Genomic DNA, 18,330 nt, shown 5'->3' on the forward strand with positions numbered 1-18,330 from the left:
TTGTCCCTTACCAAAACACAAAGACCGATTCATACCAAAAGTCCCTAAAAAGACTAGTTCCATCCAGACTACCATAAAAAAGAATAGTTTTTGATATTTTGTAGTTTCCATCCATAATTGCCAAATTACATTTATAGTATTTTGGCGATGTCACAGAATCCCTGCAATAATATCTTATAATAATAACTTAATAAAGATACTCATTACCTTCAATTAATTTATCTTTCCTCATCTTAAAAGAAAAAAATTGTATTTTCGCGTCAGTAAAATACTCATTAAAAAATAAAATAGGATTTGTTAATTTTTTTTTCGCGTAACTTGTCGCAATTTAATAATTAAGGTTAATTTACATTTTATAAATTCTATTAATAATGAAAAATTTTTAAAAAAAATTGCATTCGTTTGAAAATCGTGAAATTGCAGTAAAAAAAACATTATTTTTTAGTATTTAAAATATATTCAAATAAATACTAAATACTAGGTTGTAAACGATACTTCAAGCGTTACTCATAACTCGTTACGTCTGAAAAAGGAACGCGTTACCGTTACTTAGAAGAAAAAATAACGCGCGTTATTGGCTATTAAAAAGTAACTGGTTATTCGTTACTTAAATTATATATAACCCCCCCCCCCCTCCCCTTATATATATAACATAAATAAAATTAGGAACTTTTTATTAACATTTTTTTATATATAATTTATAAATATAATAATATTATAAGATAAGATATTTTTGTAATAATTTTTTATTCTTTTTTTTAAAATTTTGATCAGATAAACAAGAGTGTATAATTTCGACGTGCTAAATTCACGTTCAAATAGCGCAGAGGATGGGAGGATTGTTTTATATTGAATAAATAAAAATTTTAATTTGGGGAATTTGTTGAAACTTTATATAAGGTATCTTTAGAAAAAAGCTTAGTTCATTGTCAAAAGAATTTTTATTAGATATATATTCATCCAATTTTTTAAAATCTATATTAGAAAACGATCTGTATGTGTGTTGTTTTTAAAAAGAATTTTTCTTTGTCAAAATATTTCATCAAACAGGAAATAAGTATAAGCTTCCTTCCTTCGCTGAGATCTAGTTTTATAAAAGTCAATCTGATTTAAATAGCTGGTTAATTATTGCTTATAATATATATTCAATAGAAATAAAATATAGTCATAATAATAATTGTAAACAATACTTTAATTGTATACATTTATCTCTGTCTTGCAGAATTGCATTAATGCTTACAAAATAAAATTATTTAAAGCCATTTTTTAAATATTATAATTGTTCTCGTGAGAGTGAAATTTCCAAATGCATTTTTTCTTCTCTATTACCAATATTTTCATTTTAAAATAAAATATTCGTCTTAATTTTTAAATTGAGACTCAAGATTTAATTTTAGGCCAAAAGCCTGTCTAAGTTCTAATGGCACTTGTCTACGTTAGGTGATTTAACAACATTAGCATAAGTCTTAATATTTATCAGAGATCTGAGGCCCAGCCAGAGTACACGTACTGAGGCCCATTTTAATTTTTTCAAATATACCCGGGTCGGGCCTAAAAAATTTTAAACCTGGCCGGACTATAAATTTTAAATGGCCGTAAGCTATAAAGATTAAAATAAATGTAATTTTTAAAAAATCAGGCCCGGTCGGAAATTTTATAATCCGGCCTTAAAAATATAAAACCCGGGCCGGACTAAAAAAATTTTTTTGAAAAAAAGCGGGTCAGGCTGTTCAAATTGTATGTCTCTGATATTTATATATTAGTTAAAATTGTTAATTGACCACCACTAATAAAATTTAAAAAAAAATCTTAAATATTGTCTTTTACTTTTTAATGATGATCTAATTATATTTATTATTATATTATATCTTAATGGGTAATATATTGATTTCGCCGATATAAAACCATTAAACCAAGCATATTCAGATCAAAATTAATATCCCATCACTGAGAAAATCTTATAAAATATTACAAAATATATACAAGAGAAATCAATTTAGAAGAAAATAAAACTCAACTTAAAATTATTTATAAACTGAATGAAAACTGATCTTATAAATTTATAAAAAAAAGAATGCAATCTAGTGTCTTACAAGCCCTATCACATTCATAAAAAAAATCTTTACCTTCTTTTTTTCTCTCCACTCCCCCTTTTAAACAAAGATATTGAAATATGTGTGGCTAGTTTCTTGTAGCCCCGATATAAATAATCATTTATATATGAGAAAGAAAGAAAGAAAGAAAGAAAGAAAGAAAGAAAGAAAGAAAGAAAGAAAGAAAGAAAGAAAGAAAGAAAGAAAGAAAGAAAGAAAGAAAGAAAGAAAGAAAGAAAGAAAGAAAGAAACGTGGGGTTATGGAATCCAAATCTCGCATTTTAAAATCATTTTACTGAAGTCTATGTTTAAATTTGAAAAATCTGATTTTAATCCAAAATGTATTATAGCTTGCATAGAGTAACAAACTGTGAATTTTAGAGAATTTTCCCATGAAAATTTATATATATTATTCGCGTAAATATTTAAAAAAAATATATACACAAAATGTTTAAAGCGAAAATAGTCGGAAATTCATAGGACAGGTAGGTTACCCTTATACATGCCGGAATACATTTTCCGACCAAATCAAAAAATCTACTTCATTAAATGATTTAAAATTCAGTGATTTTCAATAATTCCATATTTCAATAACGACATATATTTATTAATCATTCTAATATTCAAGTTTTTTTTAAAAAAATTTAAATTATGCCACAATAGTTAGATATTTTCGTCTTTTCTCAAAGGTAAAAAAAAATAATCGATTTTCATAAATTTAAATGAGTACTTTTTTTTGATGAAAAAAGCTCTTAAACAATCTTCACTTATTCAATCTTATATCCAATTTCAAGGTATTATAAAGAGTTAGCATCATAAAAAATGAAAAATAAAAATTAATGGAATTTATTTAATTTTCTCTAAAAAAAATACAGGCTTTAATTTCTACATTTTATAACTAACAATACCACCATTAAATTTTTATAACCATTTCTACTTTTTAGTTTATGGCTTTTATACTTTAATTTCCTAAAAAACAAAATTAAATTTATTTATATAGTATTTAAATTTTGTAAAAAAAAAAAATTATGAATTGGATTTGATTTTAATCATATAAAAAACATATTTATTGGTCTTAGAAGATTTCCTAAAAATATTGATTAAAAAAAATTGGAAGCGGATTTAAAAAAAGTTAAATAAAATGCAATTAATCTTGACTTTACAATATTCCAAGCATTTCTAACTTTAATCTTATTAACTATTCGATATATATTCTCATTTTCTTTTTTTTCCCTGTCAATATCATCAAAAACATCATCTTTGGCCTGTTACCCTCCTCACAGACTTTCCTTATCCTTCAACATTTTTTCTGTCATCAATCATGATTTGTCAAATGAATTATCGGTGTGTCTACATAATGGGAAGGGAGGGGGGAGGGTGACTATCTTTGTCTTGGAGTATGTATACAATTAATTTTATTCTAATTCACATTTTTGGAGTAGTTTTTAAAATAGACATACCTGACGGACTCCTGTCTGTCAAGCCATACAAGAGTGACATAAACTACGAAATGTCTTGGTTTTAATATCTAATATTTATTTTTTTTTATAGAAAATTTTGGCATATATTATATTTATCCTCAGCATTTTACTTTATCTAGGCATTATAAATAAAATAAATAAATTTTTTATAAAGTTCAAGGCTTAATTTATGATAATATTAAAAATAAAATATAAAAATAATAAATAGAAATAGAGGTATATCCATTTATATTTGATCTCTCAGACTCCACAAGAGTTTGCAACCTTTTTTTACTAGTGTACTGAAGGATTAGAGATAAAACAAAATAAAAATAATCCGCCGTGTAGACTTCTTTTAATAAAAAATAATAACCCGTTCATAACGTTTCACTTTATAACGTTATCCCACTTTTAACTCCATAATTTCCGGTTCTAAATTTTGGTACTATTAGAAGGGGAAAATAAACTCAGAAAGAAATTTTCAGGAAAAAAAACAAAGAGAAAAATAAGAGAAAATAACCTTGGGGAAAAAACCACCCTAAGAAAAATATGTCCTGTAGAAAAAATTAAATCCAAAAAAGCCTTAGGAAATACCTCATAAGAATTGAAAAATTACCAGTAAATGTATCTAATTTTATTGATTGCTGATCCAACCCAGGGCATAAGCTAGAATTGAAGAAATCGTTTTTGCTTGATTTCACTTAAACTAGATGTGGGATATATGGTAATATAGTGTACCAGGAAATTGGGAGTTCAGTTTTTCCCAAAATATCATGAATGGTCAAGGGAAATGGATGGATGGGGTTGATTGCTAACCTTTACGCTGAGGACGGGAGATAGAGTTGAAAGATTAGAGAGATATGGGTTAAGGTAAATATAATGTTTTAAAAATAATAAAAACTAATAAAATATCTTTTAAACTATATAATATAGACTAATGTTTTTATAAAAAAATTAAAAGATGCTAGCTATTAAAGAAATATTTTTTAAATTTGGTTTTATTTATTTTTTGTTAGAAAAAGGGTATAATTGGGAGCTTTTCCCACAATTTCGATGGATTTTTTTTCAGATTTTTACCATATCTGGTGTAACTTTCCCCGGGAATCCAGATATTATCACATTTCCTGCTTTATTTACCCTTTCCTAACTTTTCGTATTTTAAATTAGTGGTCTAATCCATTTTTTAATAGTAATGAATTATATCAAAGTTGAGGGTCAAAACTAGTATATCTAGAATACAACGATTCAAAAATTATTTAAGGATTGAAGTTGAGAAAAATTATTTACGAATTACCAAACATACTATAGATCTAATGTAAATAATTCGATATTATTTTTTTTAAATATTTTTAATTATAAATAAAAATATTTATGTTTTTTGTCAAATTATAAGGAAAATGCATTGATTTTTATGTTATTATTATTATTATTATGAAACCTATACTCTGTATTGGTTTTCATTTAAGTTATTCAATTTATGAAAGAATTTATTCCATTATAAGCTAAACTTATCATCACAAAATATATATTCCAAATGAGTAAAAACAATTTTTTTTTCTTATTAATTGACAAATTTTAACTTTTATTTTATTTATGTGGGAAAACTTTATATTTTAATCATCTTTTATTTCTGTATAATTTTATATTATCTGTTTTTATATTGTTTTGCGGATTAAAAGTTTTTTGTTATTAGCACTCTTAGTTATACCTCTTAGAATGATAGCGTCCTAACTAGCACTTAAAATATTTGTTTATTTTTCTTAAAAGAAAATTTGGCAAATATTAAAAAAATAATAACGTAAATGATATATCAATATAATATATATGTATATATGACAAATACAAATAATACATATAAGAATTTCCAAAAATGTAAGATAGGATAGATAGATAAGATCTAAAAAAGGAGTAAATGACTAAAAAGGGCGATTAAATAAATAAATTTAAAAAGAAGAAGCATAAAAGAAATAAGTAGATGTTGAAAAAATTAAGTCACTAATTTCTAACTAAATTGTTTAGCTAAGGTTAAAGCCCTTTGTTGGGATAACCAGTGTTTTTCCACAAGGCTTTTTATCAATTAATATGAATCGTATAGCCCTACAGTCAAATCGAAGCCCGAACTGGGTTTGAGGCTTAAAAACAAAAATTAAATGAGGTTTAAAATATGAGTGGTAAACTAATTTTGGAAAAATAACGTCAGTAGTAGCATTTATTTTATTTGGGGTTGGGGGGGGTGGCTATAACTTAATCGTTACTTTTTAAAAAATAACGGGTTATTTTTTGAGTGACAAAGTATAAATTTTTGTGTCATACTTCGAAAATAAAAATCTATTAATTAGCAATTATTTTATCAATTCATTTTTAAAATTTTTATAAGCATCTTTTGAGATAAAAGGTTTAACAAAATATTATTTTTGAACATATTTTTCATTTCTTTTCAGATTAAATTCAGACAAGGGTAAGTAACAAATTGCACGTTACTTTTAAGAATATCCGCAACGCATTTATTTGTAAGTTATAAAGTAATGAAAATAACTTACATTAATCTAAAAAAAAGGGTTGATATAATGACGTCAGTCAACATATACAATTTGTTAAACTACCCAAATTTTATCAAAATGGTATAAGACACATTTAAAATTTATATATTAAAGGATCACTTAGTCCAACATTATACTCTGGCTTTATATCTATTTACTACATATCCCGTTAGCACGATAAAGTTAAGCTTATAGTGATTCCGTAATCAAAGTTTATGGCGTCTGAGTCTTTGTAACAACGAATATTTTTTGGTATGTAAGGATAATTTACAACGTTATCTAATATTTTTTGTAAAACGCATAAATAATTAAAAACGTTTGACGCGATACATCAATACCGTAAGACTAATAAAAAAATCTCTTGCTAACTGACTCCTAGCATACATTTATCATTTTAAGTATTCGATTGTGAAAACTTTTCATCAAAATTTTAAATCTTAAAAAGTCTCTCACACCTTCCCTAAATTGATTCTGTTAAATTTCACATTCCGATTTAACTTCATTTTAATTTGCACTCTAAGGCCAACAATTCTACATTATTATAATCTACATTTTCAGCATTGCTCAGGTCAAAATTGTCAAACTCCAAGAGAAATTTTTCAAATTGCGGAAAATATATTTTTGTGGGCTGTTCCGTGATTTGTCTTCACTATTCTCATTTTCATAATCATTACTTTCATTGTACCTAAAAGTCAGTATCGTTTTATTATATTTTTTAAGAGTTGGTAATATTTTATTCCTTAGCATAATGTAATCGATTTGCTTTATTCATTATAGAACAATAAATTCTTTAATCTGATTTTTTGTGTAGGAATTATCTAGTAAGACCAATTAAATAGACTGAGGAAATTAGTGTTGTTAAACGGCTCGATTTGAGTCAATTTTTAAAAAGCTAACTCAATATTTTATCCAGCAAAACATTACTCAAGCCTGAAGATTGAGCTCATAGATGGCCCAAAGGTCTAAACATCTATTAGCGAAATCTTGATCCCTAGACAATATTTATTTCTGGTTAAATTATTGAGTTAGCCGTTTTTAAAAATCGGCTAAAAGCCGTACAACACTAAAGGGAATCATTGGTTTATTCATTAAACTAACTAGAAGATTTTTGATAATTTATTTTGAAATTTAATTATAAAATAAAAAAAATTAAAACAAATGAGCTTATTTCTAAAATTTATTATTTCATTTAATAATTAAAATTTTAATATGAAAGAAATTTTAAAATTGCGGGAGGTTTCCGGTAGAGAGGTCTGTGCGGGTTGACGAAAATTTGCGGGAGACTCCCGCTAATTGAGGGAGATTTGGCAGCCCCGCTCTCAGTATGTGACCGCATTATTACCAAAATTAATCTTATACCACAGTATAAATCTTCACTGACTTTTCTCGAATATTTTCTTTTAGAACCTTGCTCTTCTCAGTCCTATTCAGAGTTTATTTACCTTATTTATAATATAATTTAAAAAAAAACAATTTTAATGTTTATATTTGTTGATCACAAAATAAATACATAAACTTCAAGGCAACTCTTTGTTATATCGATTGTTTTTTTTTGTTTTTTTTTAAAATAAACTTTTACATTTTAACTATAATTATATTAGCCAAAATATATAACATGCTTACGGTATATAATTTAAAAATTATTACACTTATTTGTATTTTGACAATGATTTGAAATGAAATCAATATTTGTTTTGTTAATTTATCGGTAAATATTTATTATAATTTATGCAAAATTAGATTTCATTCTTAAATAAGGAATTATTTTAGAAGAAATGTTTCCAATCATACACCTTGAAGATGAAATCCCTTAAATTTTGCTTTGAGTTCAAAGTTTATGGTATACACAGTTCTAATAACCTTAAATTCCTACATATGGAAAATTATTTACATTCCTTGCTCAAGAGTGGAAATGGTAAAAATTTCTACACTCGAAATACATTCTCCTATTCCTTATACCGTAAGTGAAAAAAAAATAGCTCCGAAAGTTGATAAATTTTTTATTCATTTTCAACAAACTGTTTTTTTAAAAAAAATATTGTTATTGTTATTTTAAATGACAATGACAAAGTATATCAAGCGATAAGGAAAATGGAAAAAACCACGTGATTATTTAAATGCTCGTTTTTTGGTATTTTGTCTTAAAAAATCGTATATAAAAAAAACTATATTCTCAAACTTTTGAAATTTTATCGACAAAGAAGAAAAAAGCTTTTTTTTTAAAAAAAAATGTCCAAAAATATAATTATAGCAAATTTAAAAATTTAACATGCGATTTCATTAAAATTTTAAAATACTTAAAAGTTTTGAAACTTCTCAGTTTTTTAAAAATATATATTGGCATGGTCTAAATCATTATCAAAGGCACCTGCAGGTACGGCTTAAAAGTCGGTCCCATTAGAAACTCGAGCAATAACATTTTAAAGATCAAGAAAGATTTTTAAAAAATCCGGCCCAGATTGCGTTCAAACTTAAAACCCTGGTTGGGCCAAAAACCTTTTTTTAAAAATTTGGGCAGGATTTATAAATATTACTATTTTGTTATTATAGGCAGGGCTTACAATTTCAGCTTCTACAGGTTTCTGATATTTCTAATAGAAAGAACTAGGAATATAAAATCTGATTATATTTTTCAAAAAATGGATTCCTAAAATTTTATATATATCATGCGCATGATTTTAATTTTTGGGATCAATTATTTAAAAATATTTAGAAGCAAACTACAAATTGTTTTTTTTCCCTACAATCTTTTCAAATTATTAACCATTATCCATATACCATCATAATCAAAAGTCATTATATTACAAATTTCATAAAATTATCTTTTTTAAATTATTATAATGCGCACAAATTGGACTTTTCAACGCTAACGTTTCAAAACACCACTAAAAAATCGTAAATGCAGCTATGTTTATATTGAACCGTTAATTTTTATTTTTTTAATATGAAACGTCTAAATTTAAAACAAAATGCTGTCCAATTTAAACGAATGCATTTAAAATGTATTATTTGCATTTTGATAATTTGTGCACACTATTAGGGTGATTTGAAGTGCTATGATATTAAAAATAAAAACACAACCCCAAATTAAAAAACATCGAACTCATTATATCAACTTATGTTGTTAAACGACTCGGTTTGAGACCATTTTTAAAAAACATGTTAGCTCAATATTTTATCAAAAAAAAATACGCAATCCTAAACAGTTGGCCCAATGTTTGAACATCTATTAGCGAAATCTCGAGGCTTAGGCAATATTTTTCCTCCTACAATATTGGGTTAGCCGTTTATAATAAGTTGATATTCTGCATCTGGCCTAATTTTTCAAGCCCGGTCCGAAATTTTTTTTTAAAATTTTGCCGGCCCCACCTGGACCCGAAATATTTTTTAAAACAATTGCCTGCCGGGCCCGAATTTATTTAAATACATAATTAATTTTTATAATTACTCAAAATAAAAGATATGTGTTATATGGTGTCTAGTTTCTATAAATAAAATAAAAATTTTAATTTTACATTAAAAATTCAACATAAAATTGATAAATTTAGATATATTAAAAAAAATTTCCAAGGCCCGACCCGGCCCGAATTTTTTTTAAAAAATATTAGACCCGCCCAGCCCGAACTCGATTATTTTTTAAAAACTACTTTTGCAGATCTCTACAATAACATTTTTATTTTATTATAAATTAACCAATCATTTTATAAATTCTGTGTTCTTAAATTCGTCAAATTAATTCTTTTTTAAAAAATAAAACAAATATCCCCAATACAGTTTATTTAAGGTGAATTCTAAACGATTTCCCAGTTTCAGCCCCCATTAGTCTATTATTAAACATGCCACAAACTAAATTCTAGACAACATGTTTAACCTAAGATATATCACTAAATTTCCTACTTTCACCTCCTCTACGAGAAAAGCTTACATGACAATAACTTTAAATTAGAAGAAAGAAAACTTCACACCTAATTTTTTGATAACTGCCTTTTTTTTCTTATAAATTTTCACATATAAAATTTTGATTTGCTAAAACAAATAAAATAAGCAAATTTTTAACTATTACGATAAAAATATAATTTCATTTATCAATTAATTTTTTTTTCTCGCAAGCCTTGAAATATAGAATTTTTGCCTAAACAAAATACAAAATTTGGTTTGCCAACTAAATTTGGAATTTAATATTTTAACATCCACCCAAGGGGAGGAGCACGGAGGGGGGGGGTCTATATTAGATATCTTCGGGCACCGAACGGAACAAGGAATCTCATGTAATATATTTTAACTGACAGTGACATTTGGGTATTTACTATATTTTTAGCCGTATAAAACAAAGTTTTAGCCAAAAACTATTATTTTGGCTGGAGTTTTTCTTAAAAATATAAAAGGTAAGGTCATATTTGAAGGAAAGAAACTAATATTTAAACACCTTAATATTAACCAATTATCTCCGACACGCGCTTGTAGATTGAGCCGACATTTAGCCAATAGTAACAGGGCCGGTCCGGAATTTCGTAAAATGATTTAAACAAAGAATATTTTTTTTTATGCCACGTAAAAATTTTAAGGACCGAGCAAAAACGGGTCGCATTGGATAACTCGTATAACAATTTTAATGGGCCTTACCATGCTTATCCATAATATCGAATTGTACTGAAATATTTTACGGCGACATGTATGGTTTGTAGTGCCTAAACATCGAACCCGATTTTTATAAAGGCCTACTTCGTTACTGATCTGATCATTGATTTTTTTAAAAAAGAAGTAAATAAAAATCTTAGTTTTTTAGATTTAAATCAATTTTTTTTTAAAATTCATATAAATTTTTTTAAAAAAAGGGTTGGATTTTATATGACCAAATCTCTAAACGTGGATTTATGAATACAATTTTTGAACCAACTTATTTATGTTATATCATATTTTTATTTAAAAATTACATAAAAAAGTATATTTTAAACATTTCACAAAATAAATTTGAAAAGATAGGTCTTGTTATAATATACAAAAAGGAATTTAAATATCACGATTACAAGCAGATGATGCATAAAATATCGTGATGATGAAGAATAATATTTACATTCTGATTTAGGAATTTAAGTCAGAGGTGGGATGATTTAGAGGTTAAAAGTGTAACGAAGTGGATATAAAATATTTTAGAAATAATCAAGATAATACTCTATTAATAAGGGGCTTAGTGAAGTTAGATAAAACACAATAACAGATTGTATCCAAGAATATTTAAGTCAATGGCCACTGCTGTAAATATCAGCGGCAAAAAATAAGCAAAAGATTTGTAAAGAATGCTAAATTTTAATCTCCTTATATGTATTTCAGTAAAATCATCAATATCCGGGTGTCCAACAATGACTGCTACACCTGATATTAATAATTAAGCATCAAACCAAATCATAAAGATTTGGTAAAATAATGTTTTCGTCTTTCTTACTCAATATTGTCACCGATTGACAATATGGAAATGTAAAATAATCAACTCATTGGTGTATGATGCAATTTCTAGAGAAAATTTTTTTTTTTTGGCTTGGGTTAATTTAAAATTTGTTATTGTTGAAATCATTTAAAAAATTAAAGCAATTGTTAGTATTACAAATATAAGTTCAAATAAGATTTTTAAAAAAATTTAAGCTTAGGAAAGGCCACTAAATAATTCTCACTTGTTAAACTGCTAAAATAAGTTTAATTAATATTCAATTTTAAGTGAAGAATTTTGATAATTATTATGTATAATTGAAATAAAAAAAAATTGATTTAATTTTTACAAATCACTTAATTAACTTGATTAATCTTTATTTTGAACATCCTGGCTCAAATATCGCTAATAAATTAGATAATTCATTACGTAAACTTTCAATGGATTAATTGTTATAATTTAAATTCATTTTTTTAAAAAAAATCTGACCAGCCCTTTTTTGTATTTTAACCCTCTATTTCTCGAGCGTCTAAACATTTATTGTAGAAAAAATAAATTGGCTATTTTAGAAGAAAAAATTCCAAAACGTGCATAAATATGTTAATATTATAATTTGCAGTTCATGAACTAAATCATCTGATGCACATATTTATTTACGAGAAAATTTATTACATTTTTTGTGGTATTTGGGCATAATTTGAAAGAAAGAAAGAAAAAAATGAAAGAAAGGAAAGAGAAAGAATGTTTGGCGCGATCCGACTTCGAACATTTTTTTTGTCCCGAAATAAATATAAATATTATTTGTCAACCCAGCCCGAATTTATCAAAATATAGAAATTCCATTTTATTCCAACATAGTTTATTACACTGAACTGAAGATATATTTAAATATGATCGGCGTAATAGAGGGTTTAATTTTATTCTAGACCCTGACGGAGTTAGCAATTTATTTAAAAATAATTTCTTTTTTTTTAGAATAAACCCAGATTTTGAAAATCATATTATTCGAGGTGCGGGCCGAGCCTGTGGGTCTCCGATTTTTATTTATGCATTTTAAATAAAAAAAATTTAATCAATGATTATTCTTAATTTTTTTTAAAAATTAAAAATAAATAATACGTGATTTTTTTTTTTTAAAAATAACATCATCCTATAATCTTCATAAATTACTAATCTTGTTCCAAAAAAAAACATAAATTGAGAAGGAAATAGAATTTACCTTTTGCGATTTTAATAAAAAAAAATTTTATTGTAAATATTTATACAAATCTATTATTTTTAAAGATAACTTTAAAAAAAATTCCCGTTATAATTTATTTATTAATCGTATACCAAAAAAATATAATTTATTTTATCGGGAGATAAGCGAATTTTAATCATACCATATTTTATGTTTTATAGCTAAAAAAAATTTTTTTATGTGATTTTTCATTAGAGCCATTTATTTCTAAAAGTTTTTATACGAAAAAAATTAATATCTAATATTCTCAAAGGTGAAAAGATGTGGGAAAAACGCTACCCACTTTCTCACGGTAGATTCCAGTCCCCAATCAATATCGTCACCAATAAGGCTCAATACGATCCCTACTTGGACAAAGATAATCCTTTAACGTTTACTTATAGAAAACTTCGGAATTTCAACATTTTGAATGACGGAACCACGCTCAAAGTAAACCCTCTCATCAAAGATTTAGGTAACTTTTAATATATAACCTTTAAGATTTAATCAGTTGAGCATTGTTTAGAAATTTAAAAAAAAAGGAAGAAATAATTAAGCACCCCACCTCCTCTTTTAATGTATCAATTTTAGACCATTTTTTGAGCAGATTTTTTTAAATTTCGAAATATTGAATTTTTTCAAAATTGTATCCTTAATTCTAGCGTGTTTAAAATACACACTTTTATGATTTTCAAAAAATTTTATCATGAAATTTTGAACATATTATTTTGAATTAATATTAGTGTTTTGTTTTAATAAATGGAAAAGGGAACTCTAAAATTAACGGCATAATTGTCTGATTTATAAGGTAGGCATTTTATGCATCCTGAAATACATTTTCGGAAATCAGATTTTTTGGCGAAAATTTAAAAAAAAATATGCTCAAAAAAATGATAAGTTGAAAAAATAGCACATTGACTGAAAGTTCCGATCATATTCCTATAAACTATTATTGTTGATAAATTAGTCAAAGTTGAGGTTAAAATCTTGGTCAAATTAGGAGTTTCCCAAATTAGACAAGTTTTACTGATATTGGTTTTGTGTAATTCTTAAGATTGCACTATGTATCATGGAATCTTATTAAATAATAAAATAATTTTTAAAATATATTTTTTTTAAATTTTTAAAGTTAATTTGAGCATAATAAGATATGAACTATTATTTCTGATTATTTATACTTTTAAATTTCAATTGATGGGAAAATATAGACAATTAAATTAAATGTATGAAACTTTAAACTTACATTGCTATTAATAATTTTCAAATAATGAAACTTGTGTATTTGAACATATTTTTTATATGTTAAACTTGCGCATTTGAGCATAATATTTTGACCATTGTTTCTGATTATTTATCCGTAATAATGTACAAATAGTGTAGTGTGTTAAAATAAATGAGACACGAGTCAGTTTAAAAATAAAAGGTTTCGAAAGTTTGGGATGCTACTATCCTTTATTTAGTAGTCCAGGTAATTACGACAATTATCCATGTAAGGAATTTTACTAAAAACGTAAATATTTAAGCAATGGAAGTAAAAGTATTAATTTATTTAAATAAAAATAATTAAAAAAGTAATTTTGCCAGAAAGTTAAAAATAAATTATCATTTATCAAGAAGGGTTCTCTTCCACCAAGTTTCGAGTTGCGTAAGAAACACAACACTAACAAAACCTAAATTTATAACATTCATAATTTAAAAAGTATACTTATGATCACGGTTCGATTTTTAAAAAACTGCTGACCCAATACTTTCGCTAAGAAATTACGCAAGCCAGGAGATTTTGGACATCTATATATTATTTTGCCTAAAATTTTAATTTAAAATCAGCTGAATCCGTTTAGCAGTACTACATGAAACGGAATTTGTGAAATGTAATATTTAATGTCGTATTGGGATCTAGAATCCATGAAGATTTTATTCTTTTTAATTTTTAAATCATTTGCTGATAATGATTTTTGAATTAATGGTGCTTTTAAACGGCCCGATTTGAGTCGATATGTAAAAACGGCTAACTCAATATTTTAGCCAGAAAAATATAGCACGAACCTGGAGATTTTGCCAATAGTCCAAACCTATGTGCCATCTATGACTAAAATTGGCTAAGACATTGTATTAGTCGTTTTTAAAATCGGCTCAAACAAGCCGTTTAACAACACACTAAATTTACCCAGACAATTTTGGCGTAAACTTTTGAATATTTGTTTAAATTTATGAAAATTAATATAGTATAATTTAAAAGTTTATGGCAAAATAAATGTCTGAAATCACAGTATGAGGTGATCTATGCCCAAATACTTTTCCGATCATATCACATTTCCCAAATTCGAAAATCGCTTTCAGTAAATGATTTAAAATGGATGGATCTTGAATTCCCATATTTCCCGATATGACATATATAATGCGCGATTCGTTAATATTCCTTTTTATTTCCTTAATTCCAGTTTGGCTTTACTAAATATATTATTACTCATCATTAATTATATTATTTCCGTAATTATCTCTGAGGGTTTATATACCCTAATAAAGCCTATAGTGTATATATTTTTTTACAAAATATATTTTTTACGCCAGAAAACATAAAATATGAAAAAAAGTTTTATTTTCAGTATTTTTTACCCTAAATACATAAAGCGTAGAGATTTTTTAAAAAAAAATATATCCTGTCATATATTTTCTATGTCAAAATACATGAAATGTATAACAAATAATTTTGTTGACGTCTATCAATTTCTACAATAATCGTTTTATAGATCAATTATGTTTAAATCTCTATAGTGCATCAGTAATTGTATCATGTCATTAATAAATTGTTTAATTATTTATGAATTTAATATATTATTTGTAGATTCAATATTTTAGACAACTCTCAAAATACATAGAAATAGGCATATTGTATTTTTTTCCCCCAATAATATTGATCTAAATCTAAATATTAGCTTGAGATCCAAAAAAATATAATAGAATTTTAATTCCCGGGCTTGCCTATTAAAATTTTACTAAAATTAGGGATTGGCGATTCCTGACATTTTATATATAAATTGCCCGGCCCGTTATTTAAAAAATTTTCTTAGTCTAGGTTGGGCAGGGCCTTACAGAACTCTAATATTTACTTTAAAATATTTTTAAGAATATTTTAAGTTTTTTTGGCGTAAAAAACATTTAATGTTTTTTGGCGAAAAAAATGTATTAAATTTATGCTAAGTTAGTGTTAATAGGTGTTTCTTTAAACTCAAATTTATATAAATAAATTTTTTTTAGAGAATGTCTTAATCACTAATTATATCGAAGGGTATTAAAGGGTAAGGACGATGAATAAAAATTGTATATAGATAAAATATAAATAAAATTAATTTTTTTAGGAATGCGTTCCGAAACATGGAACGAAATCGGGAACGAATTATAATTTTTCGGCCGTAAAGGAGCAGGATGGCCAAAAATGTCTTATGAGTCACTGCCTATAATAACGCTTTCAAGAGTTCTTGTTTTCATCTTGTTCTATAAACTTTTAACTTATATCAAATCGAATGTAATTTATACAATAAAAATGGGTAGTGAAATGGCTGAGCCGAATTTTTTAAAACGGCGAACTCAATATTTTAGTTAGAAAAATATTGCCTAAGCCCTCGAGATTTCTCTAATAGATGTCCAAACCTTTGTGCCATCCATGAGTAAAATCTTCAGGCTTGAGTGATATTCAATATTGAGTTATTTGTTTTTAAAAATCGGGTCAAATCATATCAAAACCCTTTTAATTTTATTAAAAACTGATAAAAAAAAGTAAGTTATTTTTTAAAAAATAACAAAACGTTGCATTAAATCAACAAAAAATTTTTTTTGATATCTCATTTCATTTATAAGTTTAAAATTTTATAAATTTAATTTACTTGTCATGTTCCCGTTAGTTGAAATTTGATTAAAAATAAATAATCAGAAATGATGTGATGGTTATATTAATGATGCTCAAATATTTAAATTTAACTTAAAAAAAAATTTAAAGAAAAAAAAAGATTTATCAAACACTAAGGCAATCCAGTTTACACAGCCCAGCCAGGATTTTTTTTAAAAAAAATTTTCGAGCCATTTATTTTTAATTTTTATAGCCTAATAATGGCGTGTTAAATTATTTGGTTTTAAAATATACGTCCCGGGTATTTTTTAAAAAAAATATTTCAGGCCCGGCCCGGGTATGTTTAAAAAAATTAAAATACAGCCCGGCTCATTTACTCGGGCTTAGGGCCGGGTCTGCAGGTCTCTAATATATACCACGACCTTATTTTAAAAAAAGCTACAATATTTATATTTATTCTTTATAAGGGGTTTTAATTATTTTCATTATTATATAACAGAAATAGGAGGGGGTCCATTGGCCAATAATTATCAGCTCGACCATTTTCATTTCCACTGGGGCTACGAAAATCGCAAGGGTTCCGAACACAGAATCAATGGAAAGTCGTACGATGCAGAGGTTATATCAATTTAAATAATAAGTTGGGGGTTAAGATGGACATTTCAATCTCTAATTGATTTTATTAACAATATGGGTAATGATGTATATATTCCACTAGATTGGCGATTCATTAATTAAAAGTGTTCATAGATAGGAGTCAGCTGTAGATCATTTCAGTTCCCATATCGACTAAATATCTTATTTATCATTTTATGAATGCACATTAGTGTCATTTAATCGAAATGCAAACCACAAGATGCCGCTACAGCTACTATGTGTGGGTTCTTTCAAATATATTTAATGAATGAATCGCCAATCTAGTATAGTATATAATAGTGATCTGATCGGGCCCTAATTTTTCATGGCCGGGGTCCTTTAAGAAAATTTGTCCATTCCGAATGAATTTTTTCTTTATTTTTCCCGAAAAGGCCGACGCGAGATAAAAATAAAAACTATTTATTATCCGCCTAGCCCAAATTTATTGAAATAGAAAATTTTATTTTAATTGTAAAAAAAAATGGCCGCCACATTTCTTACAAGAATTTTAAAATATATCAATTTATTTCACAAAATGAATAATATATTTAAAAATTTTAGCCCAAACCAACCTGAACCAAAATTATTTTTAAACTTGAGTATATGCATCCAGAAGTTTGGCTGACTTCATGTTTAAGGCGTGAAATCCTAGTTTTTATTTGGCTTAAAATTCTGTTACTTTTTTTTATGGTTAACATAGCGAAATGGATTGAGGAATTAATAAGTAAAGCAATAAATATTAAGGCTAACCGGAAATTTAGTTTTCCTACATTTCTCATTCTGGCATGATACCAATTTTAGCATTTTTTAAAATTATTTTTACTTTATATATCAAAATACCGATTGAAACAAAATACAAATTAAGCGTTAAACAATTAACAATAAATACTTTCAGTATACCCGTTTAATCGTAAAATTGGCCAAAATTTTGTTGATAATTTTTTTCCGCTTTATGCTGGTTAAAAGACTCATAGGCACTACTAAAGCTTGAAATATTAGCATAGACGTGCTTCCAAAGGTTCCATCAACTTTGATGGAGATGATAATAATTATATCACACTTTTTTCTAAAAAAAGGCAAAATAAAAATAACGATGGGAAATTTAAAAAT

The 18,330-nt window shown here is 26.1% G+C and overlaps 1 protein-coding gene across 5 annotated transcripts in view; it reads left to right on the top strand.

Moving 5' to 3' along the window:
* LOC135927949 (carbonic anhydrase 1-like) overlaps window positions 1-18,330 on the top strand; it is a 32,853-nt gene that overhangs the window by 12,614 nt on the left and 1,909 nt on the right. Inside the window, exons 1-3 of one of the 5 annotated variants that reach the window (XM_065464233.1) lie at window positions 4,957-5,091; window positions 13,012-13,212; window positions 17,084-17,202. In XM_065464233.1, the coding sequence (XP_065320305.1) occupies window positions 5,088-5,091; window positions 13,012-13,212; window positions 17,084-17,202 (324 nt within the window). In that variant the 5' untranslated portion in view covers window positions 4,957-5,087. Of the gene's footprint in view, window positions 1-4,956; window positions 5,092-7,886; window positions 8,054-12,927; window positions 12,972-13,011; window positions 13,213-17,083; window positions 17,203-18,330 lie in introns of those variants that run through there. The other 4 variants (XM_065464231.1, XM_065464230.1, XM_065464234.1 and 1 more) reach the window with 4 other exon arrangements.

The sequence above is a fragment of the Gordionus sp. m RMFG-2023 genome, chromosome 4, assembly GCF_954871325.1.
Source record: "Gordionus sp. m RMFG-2023 chromosome 4, tfGorSpeb1-WG-v2, whole genome shotgun sequence".
NCBI classification, from domain to species: Eukaryota; Metazoa; Nematomorpha; class Gordioida; order Chordodea; family Parachordodidae; genus Gordionus; species Gordionus sp. m RMFG-2023.